Source organism: Prunus mume, linkage group LG6 (assembly GCF_029339155.1).
Source record: "Prunus mume cultivar Tortuosa linkage group LG6, ASM2933915v1, whole genome shotgun sequence".
NCBI lineage: Eukaryota > Viridiplantae > Streptophyta > Magnoliopsida > Rosales > Rosaceae > Prunus > Prunus mume.
In genome coordinates this window covers 18,595,244-18,609,952 of record NC_142703.1, presented here as the reverse complement: position 1 = coordinate 18,609,952, position 14,709 = coordinate 18,595,244, and the positions used below count along the sequence as shown (strand labels likewise).

At 35.7% G+C, this 14,709-nt stretch overlaps 1 protein-coding gene across 2 annotated transcripts; it reads left to right on the top strand.

Moving 5' to 3' along the window:
• The first annotated feature begins 3,294 nt into the window (after positions 1 to 3,294).
• Positions 3,295 to 13,902, top strand: LOC103335723 (kinesin-like protein KIN-7D, mitochondrial). 2 transcript variants are annotated; one of them, XM_008238753.2, is made up of 25 exons: positions 3,295 to 4,020; positions 4,158 to 4,255; positions 4,425 to 4,514; positions 4,663 to 4,715; positions 5,529 to 5,594; positions 6,109 to 6,162; positions 6,494 to 6,553; positions 6,740 to 6,818; positions 6,917 to 6,984; positions 7,482 to 7,538; positions 7,635 to 7,739; positions 8,110 to 8,214; positions 8,488 to 8,595; positions 8,712 to 8,843; positions 8,943 to 9,125; positions 9,558 to 9,773; positions 10,354 to 10,494; positions 10,688 to 10,807; positions 10,924 to 10,974; positions 11,143 to 11,190; positions 11,347 to 11,484; positions 11,878 to 12,612; positions 13,075 to 13,204; positions 13,289 to 13,399; positions 13,591 to 13,902. In XM_008238753.2, exons 1-24 carry the CDS (start codon positions 3,680 to 3,682, stop codon positions 13,372 to 13,374), a joined length of 3,264 nt encoding a protein of 1,087 aa, XP_008236975.2. In that variant the 5' UTR covers positions 3,295 to 3,679; the 3' UTR covers positions 13,375 to 13,399; positions 13,591 to 13,902. The 2 variants fall into 2 exon arrangements, with proteins under 2 accessions (XP_008236975.2, XP_008236974.2); XM_008238752.2 differs by having other exon boundaries at positions 8,709 to 8,843.
• Positions 13,903 to 14,709: the final 807 nt, after the last annotated feature.

Genomic DNA, 14,709 nt, shown 5'->3' with positions numbered 1-14,709 from the left:
CGAAAAGACGAAAGTAGCCCCACCACAACATCAAAATGCCTTCATCACGTTGCCTTCCAAATCCGACGTGTAAGGCGCGGGAGGTAAAAGTACGCCGCCCATCACATGGGAAGCTATGTTAACTCTCCACCGTCCAAAAGGCCTGCTCGTTTTTATACGCACTGTTGAGTCCTAAAATCTACCTGAATTTGTTGGACTTGTCCATTGGAAAGTTGCAAATGAGACCACTGGCTAATTTAATAATGTTATTATTTTAGTTGGTAGTTTATTATTGCTATGGATTATTATTAGCATGGATTTTTTATAATAAAAAAGCTTATTTTTTATTTTTAAATATCTCTAAAGAGGTTTGTCTCCCTCACATCATGGGTTTCACGTTATTATGATTCTCAACCACTGCTTATTAAGTGTAAGCAAAATGGCAATAAATTTGCTTATGAACAATTCGGATCATGAAATTACATTGGGGATAAACCCAATTATTGAATGTATATAACTTTGCCAACGAGATATATGTCAATGAAAAAGAGCATCAATTTACATACCAATAGTTTCAGATTGAAACTCTCATGGCACATTCGCATTGCACTGTCAGTGTGTGTGTGTGTGAGAAAACGTCCCTCTCCATTCCTAATTTCGACAATTTTTTTGTTGACCTCCTTCATTTGTCACCAAACTGATAGTTAAAGAATAACAACCTTCAATATTAATATATATTCCATAGTCAAGATTAGATATACCACAATCCAAATAACATCCGAAAGTCTTCTTTTCTTCCAAAATAATAGAAACTTACATCTAAACTACCCAAAATAATGTAAAAAAATTAATCCATCATCTTTAGTCGATCACCTTGTGTGCATCTAGGGTCGCCCATATGCCAGTCATGGGATAGCCTGAGGACTCTATAGCTATTTTTTCTGATATCCATGAGGTAGCCTGATCCCATTTGTCCCGTTGTGCGTCTGCAGGTCAACATAATGGCTCCCACAATGGAGACACTAGAGAGCATGAAGCCCCTACTGCATGACCCAATGGTACCCAAATCTGAGGAGCAGGAGGCAGTCACTGTTGAGGCTTGCAGTGTTTGGCAATATTTTTTATTTCTCTCTCTAATTTGATAAGTTTTTCAGCCAAACAATGGGAATTTCCATCTTTCTAATCTAAGAAGACTGGTACATTCTGAAAAAGACACTGGTTTATTTCGTAAGTATGGCAACTCTTTTGCCGTCTTAATTTATTCACAATAATTTTTTATTTTATTTTTTCTATTTTAACTCTTATCATCTAACAAATAATCGACGAGGAATTTTTTTTTATTCCTCAACGACAATTTTGTTGTCATGCCGGCCATGATTGGTCTTGGTCGGACAAAAAATCCATATAAAAATGAATTTTATTTTTGTTATTTAAGTATCTTATAAATAAATAAAGAGAAAAAAAAAATATAGTTAAATTGTAAATACATTGAAACACGTTTGGGTAAGATGCTCTCATCCAATTCCTTTTTTATATAACAAGTTTAAGCTTTGATGGAGTATACTACAAATCCCATTATTCCTAGTCAACGTGACATTTAAATTTATTTGAATATAAATTTATTTCAAATATGCCAAAGCATTAGCTACAACTACTTACATTAACCATTCAATATAGTAAATTAATACACAAAACAGCCCTAAAAAACATTAATTAAATAAAGACGATTGGGCATTGAGCCAAGTAGTTCGTTGAACAGCCTCAATTAACATATAACTATAATTTTTTTTAATACAAGCGATAGTCTAAACTATAAGGGACACACACTACTAAAGTGTTATGGTAGTTCAAACATGAGACAACTGGTTTGTAAGTCAATGTCCTTTTCCATTAGGTTAAACTCGGGTGCTGACATGTAACCACATTTTTTAATATTCTCTTTTTAATGAAATTAACTTTTAATTACCAATTGATGATATCAATTTTACCAAGTTTTTATGTTAAAACTCAATATTGATTTGAGTCACCCTAGTGTTGATTTATTCTTTTTTCTTAATTTCACTATAGGTTTAAAATACAATAAGAGACATCATACTTCAAAATTAAACCTAGTTCATCATCATATGCAAATGACCCAATAGTGTAGTGATTTGGAGCAATTCCTCCCTTGGAAAATATTTTGGGTTCGAGTCCTAGCATCCATGTAGTGTGTGTGTGTGAGAGAGTTTAGTATGCTATCGCCCTTCTTAATAAAAAATGTCTTAAAAAAAACTAATTTATCCACACACACCTCACCAACCATTACATGCATTCTTGCAAACAAGACTTCTATTACATATCACTCATCTCCATCATATATTCAAGAAATCTACCATGCTTATCCCTAAACACATTTGTCCAAGCTCATAAGTATTTAACAAATATAGAGTGAAATCATGGCTTGGAGACCTCAAATGAGGTATTAATATGGGGGGTTTTTTTATTTATTAGACTGGCCAGTTTGACATAATAATTGCTATCAGATTTGTTATGAGAGAAAGTAGTTTGGTATTTGGTAAACTCTTTGTTAAAAGTGTTGTTGGTACTGATTCCCGCATAATCAGAAAATAATTCCCGTATAATCATTAAACCCAGCACCTCTTGAAACTGATTCCCGCATAATCAGAAAATGAAAACACCCAATTAGTTGCTTTCCCTTATAGTTTTCTTTCACAATAATTTTGAACAATAAGTGATTTTCTCATAGTTTACTAAACGGGTTGGGCTTCCCAAATTTTTTAAAAAATCACTTATCACCATAAATAAGCAATGCCAAAGGACACTTAGATTGCAAATCACTTCAAAATATGCAATTGAAATATGTTGGGCTAGCAAGAGCCGAACTCCTCTTCAAATGTTCGATAATAATCTATGTGGAAAGGGATTCAAACTTGCGTGCAAGTAGCGAATTTATTACCCTGACTACTAGCCTAATTTAACTATGTGTAAATATTTACTATTTACTAGCACATAATAAAATTTACAAAACTCAAAAAATAATTAAATGACATTTTTGGAAAAGGAAACGATGAATATCGTTCAATAGATGCAAGAATACAATGCATTATATAAATTAAATGGTATTTTTTTGGCATTATATAAATTGTCTTAATCGGCGGCCGCTGTTATTCCCGCTCATTCGTAGCGTTTTTATTTTTCAAAGTCCATCTTTTTAATACATAATGCGCGCGGTTGCCTGCCTTCACCAAATTTAAACCACTTCGCCACGTCACCACAAGTAATTTAAATATTTTATTTTTTAAAATTTCAAAATTTAATCCACTACCGTCGTTCTCACTCTCACCACTCACCGGTTATTAGTCCCTCTCTCTCTCTCTCTGCAACTCTCACTTTGTCTTAAAGAAGACGAAACTCCCTCTCTCTCTCCCCCTCAGTTTCTCTCTCTACAGTCGCGCACACAGTGTGAGAGAGTGAAGAAGAATAATAGCTGAAAGCTTTAATTCAATAAATAAAAAAGGAAAAACAATGTTCTTCGCTTTTGGCTCGCAAGCCATGTGACCTCTCTGACATATTCTCTCTCTTTGCTCTTCTTTTACTTCTTCTTCTTCTTCCTCCTCCTCCTCCTTCACATCGTTTGTTTTTGTTTTTAAATTGCTGCATTTTCCTCTCTCCGAGTCACCGTACGTGTTGACTCAGCTGGATGGCCTCATCCTCACGAGCCCGCAGCAGCTCGCCTTTCTCCTACCGCAAGCCCTCCAGCCCCTACTCGTCGACCTCGTCCTCGTCTTCGTTGATGAACGGCCGGATCATTCCGCGCTCCTGCTCGACCTCAGCGACGTCGTTTTACAACTCGGGAGGTGGACTCGGGTCCCGATCCATGACGCCGAGTCGCGGCCGCTCCGATTCAATGCAGTACGGTTCAGGCGGTTATAGTACTCGCTCGCCGGTGGGCTTCGCGTCGGAGGAGCTTTTGGCGGAGATGCTCGAGGCGCCGAGGGGTGGGGATAGCATATCGGTCACGATTCGGTTTAGGCCGCTGAGGTAATAATGGTAGATCTGAGCGTATTGGATCAGATCTGTTGGGTTTGGGATTGGCGGATTTTGAACCGTTTGGTTCTAGGGTTTGGTCTCGAGGTAATGTGATTGAATGGTTTTGCTTTTGGGGCGTTTTCTTGCAGCGAGAGGGAGTTTCAGAGAGGGGACGAGATCACTTGGTACGCAGACGGTGATAAGATAGTGAGGAATGAGTACAATCCAGCTACAGCATATGCATTTGGTATTGTCTTAATTGTTATTAATTGTAATTCCAAATTTGAAAATTTGAATGTGAATCTAATTCGGTTTTGGTAAATTCAAAAGAAAATGTGTTAGAATTCATTTGCATTTAACGTAGAAATTACAGGGTTTTTAAATTGTTGGATTTGAGGATGGTTTTGTTGTTGCAGATAGAGTTTTTGGACAGCATGCCAATTCACAAGAGGTGTACGAGGTTGCAGCTAAACCTGTTGTCAAAGCTGCCATGGAAGGTGTCAATGGTATGACATACTGCTCTTGTAGGGAGAATTCGTTATTGCTTGTAACGAAAAGTCTATTAGCTTTATTTGAAAAAAGTTAATTAATTAAATTTCATTCAGTTCTCTTGTTAATTTGCCTTATCTTATGGCTTGGTTACTAACAATGCAGGTACTGTTTTTGCTTATGGTGTGACAAGTAGTGGAAAGACACACACTATGCATGTAAGTTCCACTGTCTTTTCTTGGGCTTTTGCTACTGAAAGCCTATGAATGTTAAAAACCATGATGGCCTGTTTGGTTCCACATTAGGCAAGTAAATTTAAACTTCCTTGTATGGCCTTGCAAAAATAAATGATTAATGATTAATGGAGAACTACTTCATGTAGTGTTCCACTCCCTCAAAATCTTTTCATGTCTCTCAACTAATCAAGCCACAAGAACCACATGATACTTAAAGGAGCCGGTCTCCAGATAGCTTTTGGTCTTTACAAAGTATAAGTTAGACTCTTCTGCATTCTTACAATATGTAAAGAGACCCTCCCTAAGGCACAATTCCATTGATCATCAAATTGTCAATGGTTGTTTTTTTTCTAATTCTTTGAGCAAGTCAAAATACCCCTGGTGGCACCTATCTAAATAACTATCAATATCTAATTTAAGGAGGCTATAAATGATTAAGTTTTTTAAGGTGCACTTGGGGAAGTCTTAGGTTTGGCTTTTGCTTAGCAGAAATGTAGACAAATAACTTTTTATGCACGAACATGTAGTTATGTTGAACTCGTTTACTTTGGAACATTGTTATGAAGCAAAGTCCAATTGTAGATTCTGCAACAATATCATCTTTTGGACGTATTTGTTATCTTCTATGATCTTCACCATATGTTTGTGTTTTACCCTACATTTTACTTTATGAATACCGTACTCGATATTTCTTGTTTCTGTTACCTTACAATGTTGTGAAACTTTCTCACTATTATGGTATATTCCATGGACAATAACAATACTGTTACTTAACTCATTTCTCATCATACACAGGGAGATCAAAACTCTCCAGGTATTATACCATTGGCGATAAAGGATGTCTTCAGTATTATCCAAGATGTAAGTGCACCTATGAATTTTGTATGAGTTGTTCTTTGTTCCTCCACCCTTTCCCTTCAATTTAACGTTGCCCCAGGATCTTGTCAGTTTTATTTTGTACAGGATGTTGCACACTGATGTTGCATTATGATTTAAAACATACTCGTCCTGATTGCAATATGTTTTATTGAGCAAGTTATCACAGTAATTTACTTTATAGACTGTTAATTGTATCTTCTGCTGGTTTCTGTGATCAATAAAATACTTAACAGACCAGTGTTCCATAATTGTATCATGGACATGGAGTTTTAGGTTTATTGAACCAATTTAATACTTGACAGACCAGAGTTCTATATACTAGTTTCTGTGGACTAATTTATCTTGCATTCTTTCTTACCTTGCCAATAGTATATGACTATTTGCTTTGCCTTGTATACTCATGGAAGGTTTATTTTCTGTTTTTGTTGATACTAACAAATGACTTACTTGAGTTGCCTGCTGTGATGACTAACTGAAAGTTGCATTCTCATTTCAGACCCCAGGGAGGGAGTTTTTACTTCGTGTCTCATATCTTGAGATCTACAATGAGGTTAGTAGAACTATTCTTATTGGCAGTCACATTTAAGGCTTCAGATTATACGGTAGCTCATTCCTTTCCTGGTAAAATGTATTTGTCATTCTTCTTAGTTATGAAAATAAGCTCTATAATTTAAACTTTGGGATTTCTTTCAACCATCATTTATTTGTTTTCATATTCATGATCTAATTTTCTACTTGACAGATGGCTCTTTTTGTCCTTCTTAGTTTTTGTGTTAGCCTTAACATGGAGACTTTAGTTGTTGTCTAAGTCAAAGTTTCTTGCTATGTTCATCATTCTTATTTGTATTGATTTCTGGTGCTATTTGTGCATCTGATATCAGGTGATAAATGACTTGCTTGATCCAACAGGTCAAAATTTGCGTGTGAGAGAAGATTCACAGGTTTGTTACTTATCTTTTATTGGAAGTCCTTATTTAACTGTATCTATTTGCTTTCTAAGGCCTTTTTATGTCTTATTCGATTATTTTTTGGGTACTTATGTACTTTTTAAAGCTTAATTTTTGTAAGTACATTTAGTTTGTTGCCGGATTTATCATTTGTCTGTGTCATTATGCTTATATTTTCAGGGTACATATGTTGAGGGTATAAAGGAAGAAGTTGTTTTGTCGCCTGGGCATGCGCTTTCTTTTATTGCTGCTGGAGAAGGTACTTACTTGTAGTGATGACTTTAGTTTTTCTCCCAATTTTATTAGGTTAAAGATGATTTTTTTACTGAGTTTTTAACTGGTGCATGGTAATGGCAGAACATCGTCATGTCGGATCCAACAATTTTAATCTGTTGAGTAGTCGAAGCCACACCATATTTACACTGGTAAGCATTCTTCGTTATGTATCAATGAATTGTACTGCCTTGATTGTGATAAGTTGCCAACTATTCAATCTATAGTTTTGAGATTGTGTTTGGTATTGTATCTTTTATCAATGTGGATAGACCAATATGTGCACAAACCAAGACATGCAATGCGTTCATTAATAAAGCAACAAGTCACTGTTAAATAAAATATAAACCGTATCACGCTGTTACTTATTTGAGCCTTTGGTATTCCTTCTGGAACACATAAATAACTTTTTAAAATTTGTGAATGAAATGATTTCAAATAATATTTTCCTGGATAATACATGGTTAACTGCTCCTTATAATAATTTGGGCAGTAATCGTATTTAGGAGTTGCCTATTTTTATTTGTAAAATTTTTGCATTCTGTGAGATTAATTTTCTATCTCTTCATTTCTGCACATGGAATTGCGAATGCTATCAATTCTGCTACATTTCTGCTAATTAATTTTTAACTGACCGATGCATTTGCAGATGATTGAAAGTAGTGCCCATGGTGATGAATATGATGGAGTGATCTTCTCTCAACTTGTATGGCTCAATTAAATTTTCATTCTGAAATATTAGATTGTTTATTTATATACATGTATGTTTAGTCGTAATCTTTTGTTTGTTTGTTTTCTTTAGAATTTGATTGATCTTGCTGGATCTGAGAGCTCGAAAACCGAAACAACTGGACTAAGAAGAAAGGAAGGATCTTACATAAACAAGAGCCTTCTAACTCTTGGAACTGTAAGTACCTGACAATTCAATTATATTACCAAACGTAGAAATTTTGTTGGCCTTTTTTAAATATATTATTATAGACTATTTACTACATAATTTGCATAATCTATTTTCCCAAGCCTAAGCAAAGCCTTCATGCACACCATTCCAGCCACATGAAAGACTGTATTTGGTGACAATGTTTATGCAACACGATGCTGATGCACTTTCACTTCTAGCTGAGAGGAACTTTATATTGCTTTATTGTTTAATGGTCACTGTATTCAGTTTTACCAAGAAAATGGTCACTATTTTTATAAATCATTTTAATGTTTCTGGTGAAAAGATAAACAAGCTAATCTTTTGCTCGTAACTTGGTTGTATGGTTGCAATGAAGGTAATAGGAAAACTGAGTGAGGGAAAGGCATCCCATGTTCCATATCGAGATTCTAAGCTTACCCGCCTTCTGCAATCCTCGTTAGGTGGGCATGGTCATGTTTCGGTGAGTTTGAATGCTACAATTGTTAGCACATTATTCCATTTTTGTTGTAAATCATGTAATGTGTAATATACATGATTTACTTTTTCCCATGGCCTTCTGTTGATTTTTTCATTGTTTATTGTTTGTTTAAAAGCCTCTCCAATGTAGATTTTGGACCCCAAAAAAAAAAACACCTTACCAGGGGATGTGCTTTTGAATCAACTGTTCTGAAAGTTTATGCAATTAAAACTATTATAACTTGCCTTTATTTTGTTCTTATGCATATGTTCCCAGCTTATTTGCACTGTTACCCCTGCATCAAGCAGCATGGAGGAAACTCATAATACATTGAAATTTGCAAGCAGGGCAAAGCGAGTAGAAATCTATGCATCGCGCAATAAGGTGTGCTACAATTCATTGCATGAATAATGTTTTAAAACAATACTCAAAAGTAAACACTTAAGCTCACAATTCTGCTCTTTGTTTTCTGTTTTATTTTTTGAAATTATTTATAGCAGATTATTGATGAGAAGTCTTTGATTAAGAAGTATCAAAGAGAAATTTCGGTCCTTAAAGAAGAACTTGATCAGCTAAGGAAGGGGATGCTTGTTGGCATCAGCCATGAGGAGATTATCACCTTAAAACAAAAGGTTTTGCTTTTGAAATGATATCAGTTTTGTTTGATGGTGGCAATGGCTTACTATGAGTTTGACTAAGATTTACATATGATCATTGCTCTTTGGAAATAGTTGGAAGAAGGTCAATTTAAAATGCAATCAAGATTGGAGGAAGAAGAGGAAGCGAAGGCTGCTCTTATGAGTAGAATCCAGAGGCTGACAAAGCTCATTCTTGTTTCTTCAAAAAATACAATTCCTGGATGTTTGGGTGATATTCCCAGCCACCAGCGTAGTTATTCAGTTGGTGAGGATGATGTGAGTTCCTTACCCAATGAAGTTGTAGATTATAGCATGGTCTGTGCTGTTGTTTTCTTCCCCTTTCTTTAGCTTAGTTGTTTGAGCTTTGAATGTTGATAATATTTATTCAAAATGAGACCAATCATAAGCTAGGAAAAATATTATGCTGAATGTTGGAGAAGTTACTTTTGTTTTGTAAGCTATATAGACAAGGATGCATGTTTCCTGTCACTGTTTGCTTGCTTACTTTAGTAACTAAGAAAAGGATTTCATTTCCTATCACTTCAATTTTGATATTCATGCATTTTGTATGTGTGTGTGTGTGACTGTATTTCTAGTTTATTATGCTCTTAAAAAGGATTTATCGTGACAACAGATCCTTCGTACTTCTTGTTTTCTGATGGGAAAAGCATGGTCAGATGCTTACATTTTGTGACTTTTCTCTGTCAGAAAGTAGAAGTAGTGCGAGATGGGCCCTTGCTCCTAGAGAGTGAGAACCAGAAGGAGTCACCGTCTTCTGTCTCTGCTGTTCCATCAGATCTGGCTAATGATTTTAGACACAAAAGATCTTCCAGCAGGTGGAATGACGATCTCTCACCAGCTAGCAGTACAATTACGGAATCAACTCAAGCCGGTGAACTTATCAGTGGTTCGAGACATCCAATGGTAAGTTATGCTATTTTTCGTTTACTTTGGCTTTGTCGCCATTTTGCATATAAAGGTCGATTACTTTACCTAGTAATCTTGCAAAAAAATTCTGAGAGGTACTGAGGAAGAGGGAAGTGAAACGTGCTCATTTCATTCCCACATGTGTGCATGCAAACACATATATATCGGTGTAGGCACACTGCATATTGTAGACATACAAGCATACCCTTGGAGGAGTTTACACATAGGATTTGTAGGGAGATATCTTCTCTATTTTCCAGATTTTTGTCAATTCTTCCTGTATATATTTTGTCTGTTCACAACTTAGACATGCAATTGTCAAATCAGGAAGTCTTAATTTTACTTACAAACAATTATCAAATTAGGATGTGGCATGAAGTTTTGTCTATACACTATTTGCTTTGATTGCCACCTAATACAACTATATCTCTTATGAACAAACTTATGGTTATTAATAATTCTCTTTGGGTGAGTGTCTATGATTTCGTTGGTTGGCTAAAATAGTCATATTTTCATTTAAGTACTAATCATTCATTGTTTTGATGTAAGTATGACTGCTTATTTTAATGTACTTTAGGGAGGAATGACAATGTCAGATCATATAGACCTGCTTGTTGAGCAAGTTAAGATGCTTGCTGGAGAGATTGCACTTGGCACCAGCTCCTTGAAGCGATTGGTGGAGCAGTCTGTAAATGATCCTGATAGCGCGAAAACTCAAGTATAAATTCCATTTATTCTTAGTAATCCTATTCCGCATCATTATTTTTAGAAGTGCTAATATGCATTCCTTTTTAAAAATTTAGCATTCACCATCCTAAATAATTTAGGAGTTTACAGCTTCATTTGGCAGCGGCAGAAGTATGTTTATTTTCCTTAAAATGACCCTAATGAACAACCATGCATGCTTACAGATTGAGAACTTGGAACGTGATATCCATGAAAAGAGAAGGCAAATGAGAGTTTTAGAACAGCGCATAAACGAAAGTGGCGAGGCTTCAATTGCCAATGCATCTTTAGTTGAGATGCAGCAGGTAGTTTTGCGTTCTCATCATCTTCATTATTATAAGTAGTTCTCATTTTTTTTTCTACTGTTGTCAACAGATAGCTGAAGCTTTGTTTTAATCACTTTCATTTTCTTCTGCAACAGACAGTTAAAAGACTGACGACCCAGTGCAATGAGAAGGGATTTGAGTTGGAAGTGAGTGAATGTATTAGTATATCAGTATGATGGACATTAAATGGGCAGTGTTTCATTTATAAATTTCATGCAACACTTTAATTTTTACTTTTTTTTGATGTTATAACATTTGCCCAATGCATTATAATGGCGGTATAATTTATTCTTTTAAGTGTAACGTTCATGCAGATAAAATCAGCAGACAATCGTATTCTTCAGGAGCAATTGCAAAATAAGGTTAGAATATTTCATCTTCCTTGGATCCTTTCAGTCATATTCTTTGATTAATTTTTTATTCTATCCGGCTGATTTATCTGAAGCTTTCTTCCGTGTTTCAGTGCAGACTTTTATTTCCTCTTGTTATATTTCTGAGCTATCTTTGTTTATTTGCAGTGTGCAGAGAACGTGGAATTGCATGAAAAAGTGAATCAGTTAGAGCGACGTTTGGCTTCAGTGTCTGGTGAAACGTCTTCCGAGCACTGTGTATCTGAAGAATATGTTGAGGAGCTCAAAAAGAAAATTCAGTCTCAGGTGATTATTTGAACTTTCTAGCTTATAAATCCATAGAGCTTGATAGATTAGTAGTTTTTAGCTGTTACCATTAGTGTCAAAGTATTTTGCCATACTCTTGACTTGCACTCCTGTTTTAGTTTATTATTCTTGGTTAATTCATGTGAGCTTTCATGTAGAACCTATAGTTCCTCTGTCATTATTACTTGATAGTGACAATTTTTTCTTTTGTTAGAATGGTGCAGTCTATAGTTTTGTGTAGTCATTTCTTTTTTGTTTTCGCATGACTTCATTAATATCAGTTTTTAATCTTTCTTGTATCGTGCCTGAAGATGCTATTGTACTAATGTAAGAGGTTGCTTTAGCTTTCATGCTATACTTCTAACTGGTTGATGCTTTTGTTCCTTCTCATAGGAGATAGAGAATGAGAAACTAAAGCTGGAGCACGTCCAGTTCTCAGAAGAGAACAGTGGGTTACATGTGCAAAATCAAAAACTGGCCGAAGAAGCTTCTTATGCAAAAGAACTGGCATCTGCTGCTGCTGTGGAGTTGAAGAATTTGGCTGGTGAAGTGACAAAGCTCTCACTGCAGAGTGCAAAACTAGAGAAAGAGTTGTTGGCTGCTCGGGAGATGGCCAATTCTAGAAGCTCTGTTATGCAACCTGTTAATGGTGCTAACCGCAAGTACAATGATGGAGCAAGATCTGGGAGGAAAGGGAGGCTCTCTGGTCGTGCTAATGAGATATCAGGGATGTCTGATGACTTTGAGTCATGGAATCTTGATGCTGATGATTTAAAGATGGAACTTCAGGCAAGGAAACAGCGAGAGGCAGCTCTTGAGGCTGCCCTTGCTGAAAAGGAATTTGTAGAAGAGGAATACAGAAAAAAGGTTGAAGATGCAAAGAAAAGGGAGGAAGCTCTAGAAAATGATTTAGCAAACATGTGGGTGTTGGTTGCAAAATTAAAAAAAGAGGGTGGTTCTATCCCTGAGACACACACAGAAGAAAGGCACAATGATGTGATGAGAAATAGTAATGGTTTAAAAACAAGTGACAGTAATACTGTCCCCAAAGAGAGACAAGTTTTGGATGTTTCGAAACCAGCTGATGATGAAAGTCCTATGGAAGAACCTCTCGTTCTTCGCCTCAAGGTAACCTGAGAATCTGCATTATCTTTTAACGTTATTGTTCTAGATTGTTTTGGAATTCTTTTGCAATTTGTTCGGGAGACATATTAAGAGATGATTGATTCTGTTTTAAGGTTTGTTTAGTGTTTTTAAACCAATGAGACAAAAGCTCTCAATGATGTTTTAATGGCTTTGAGAACATGAAAACTAAAGGAGGCTACTACTACATAAATTTAAAAGGATGATATTTTCTTAGGTCACTAAGTTTGGACCTAAAACATCTTTGCATAGAGATTAGGCCCACTTGGCTCAATCAAAATGGTTTTATTCTAGATGTTATCATGCTTATGATTGTGAGGGATCAGCCATTTTTGGGAAAAGCATGTGGAGGTCAAATCTGCTTAAGAAGAAAAAGATTAATGAATTATATTTTAAAGTAGATTAAAAGCTTGACTGTTTTTGTGCACCATCCTTTTATTTTTTCAGGCTCGAATGCAAGAGATGAAGGACAAAGAGCTCAAACACCAGGGCAACGGAGATGCCAATTCCCATCTGTGTAAAGTATGTTTTGAATCACCAACTGCAGCAATTCTTCTGCCCTGCCGGCATTTTTGTTGTAAGTCATTCTGAAGCTGTGTTTAAAAAAATACAATATATGCTCATCATTTCTTATGGTAAGTAACTATGGTACCTTTTGCAGTGTGTAAATCTTGTTCACTTGCTTGTTCCGAGTGCCCAATTTGTCGTACAAAGATTGCAGATAGGCTTTTTGCATTTACCTCATAACACTGTTGTATGCCCTCAAATGAAGGTAATGCAATATGTTAATATATATTTTTTTCCCTTTGATTATTTTTCGGATTTAAAAAAAAAGCAAATCCTATCTGCTAAGGTTCCTTATAAGAGGGCAATGCCATAACATTTATTTCATCGATTTGCAGTATTGGATCGGTAATTTAACGAGGATGGTTTTCATTTTGTTTTCAACTTTTTATTTTGCAGGGCCTTATCATGATTCTGTTTTATGTGAAATAGCGGGTGCGATTCTTTAATTAGTTTGCCTGTATGTAAACTGTGTAAAAGGTATATCAATATTTTGTTTCTACCTCTCTCACCTGGGTCCTGTAAAATAACAAGGGACAAAGTTGGGAAATAGAAACCAATCAAATTTGGGAGTTTGAGATGCAGAATGTTGCTTTGTTTGGAGTATGCAGCAAAATGTTGTGATTGAAACCATGTATAGAAAAAGAAAAAACAATGTAATGCTTAAGAAGCAATATTCTTCCACCTCTGCAATGTTAATTCATTATTTCACTCTTCTTTTCTTTTGGGTCATTCCTCTGTCATTTCTTGAAGCAGAAATATGCACGGTGGGATTTTAGGGTTGACTTTTGTTTTTGTTTTTGTTTTTGGGTGGTAAATAAATGAGTAGTTATCTTGTTTCCTACAACATAGTGGGTTTATTTACCCAAAAAAGAGAACATAGTGGGTTGTTTGCATTGTGGTTTTCACTGATATTGAGCCAATCTTTTAAGTCACCATAAAAATAATGTTCAATGAACAGAATGTAGATGCGAGTAGATTTCGGATTTGACTTGCATGGATGCATTAGTTTGATTTGGTTCAGCTTCTTTTGTGATTTTTGTCGAAACCGAACCGAACCGAACCAAACCAAACCAATCTGCACCTTGCTTGCCCCTAATATTAAACGATGGGAATGACTTTGCTATTCCAGTTGCACTACCCCCTCTCTGTATCTGTATCTATATCTATGTCCTCTGTCTTTGCCTCTGTTCCTCACACCCTATTAGCTCTATAGAGAAGTTGAAGCTGCGATTGCTTGAAAGTCAAAACCTTTACAAATGTTTCTTTGGTAGTTCCCTTTCTTTTGGGGAACCATCCATATCCAGTAACAGTTAAGGATTAAAATAGGCATTCCACAAGGACTTGCATAAACTTGTGAAGTTGAAATAAAGCATGAGGACACTCACTCCCATGACAGAAAAAGGAAAGCACACTTTTGGAACAACCATTATCAAATAAAAACCTTGAAAAAGATATGTTTATACAACAGATTATCAACAGCTTCGGATTTCTTGAAGGAACTGAGAGACCAGCATC

Coding starts and splice junctions, on each gene's coding strand:
- LOC103335723 (XM_008238752.2), top strand. CDS start 3,680: ATGGCCTCATCCTCACGAGCCCGCAGCAGCTCGCCTTTCTCCTACCGC. Junction 6,163..6,493: donor ATCTTGAGATCTACAATGAG/GTTAGTAGAACT, acceptor ATCTGATATCAG/GTGATAAATGACTTGCTTGA. Junction 9,774..10,353: donor GTGGTTCGAGACATCCAATG/GTAAGTTATGCT, acceptor AATGTACTTTAG/GGAGGAATGACAATGTCAGA.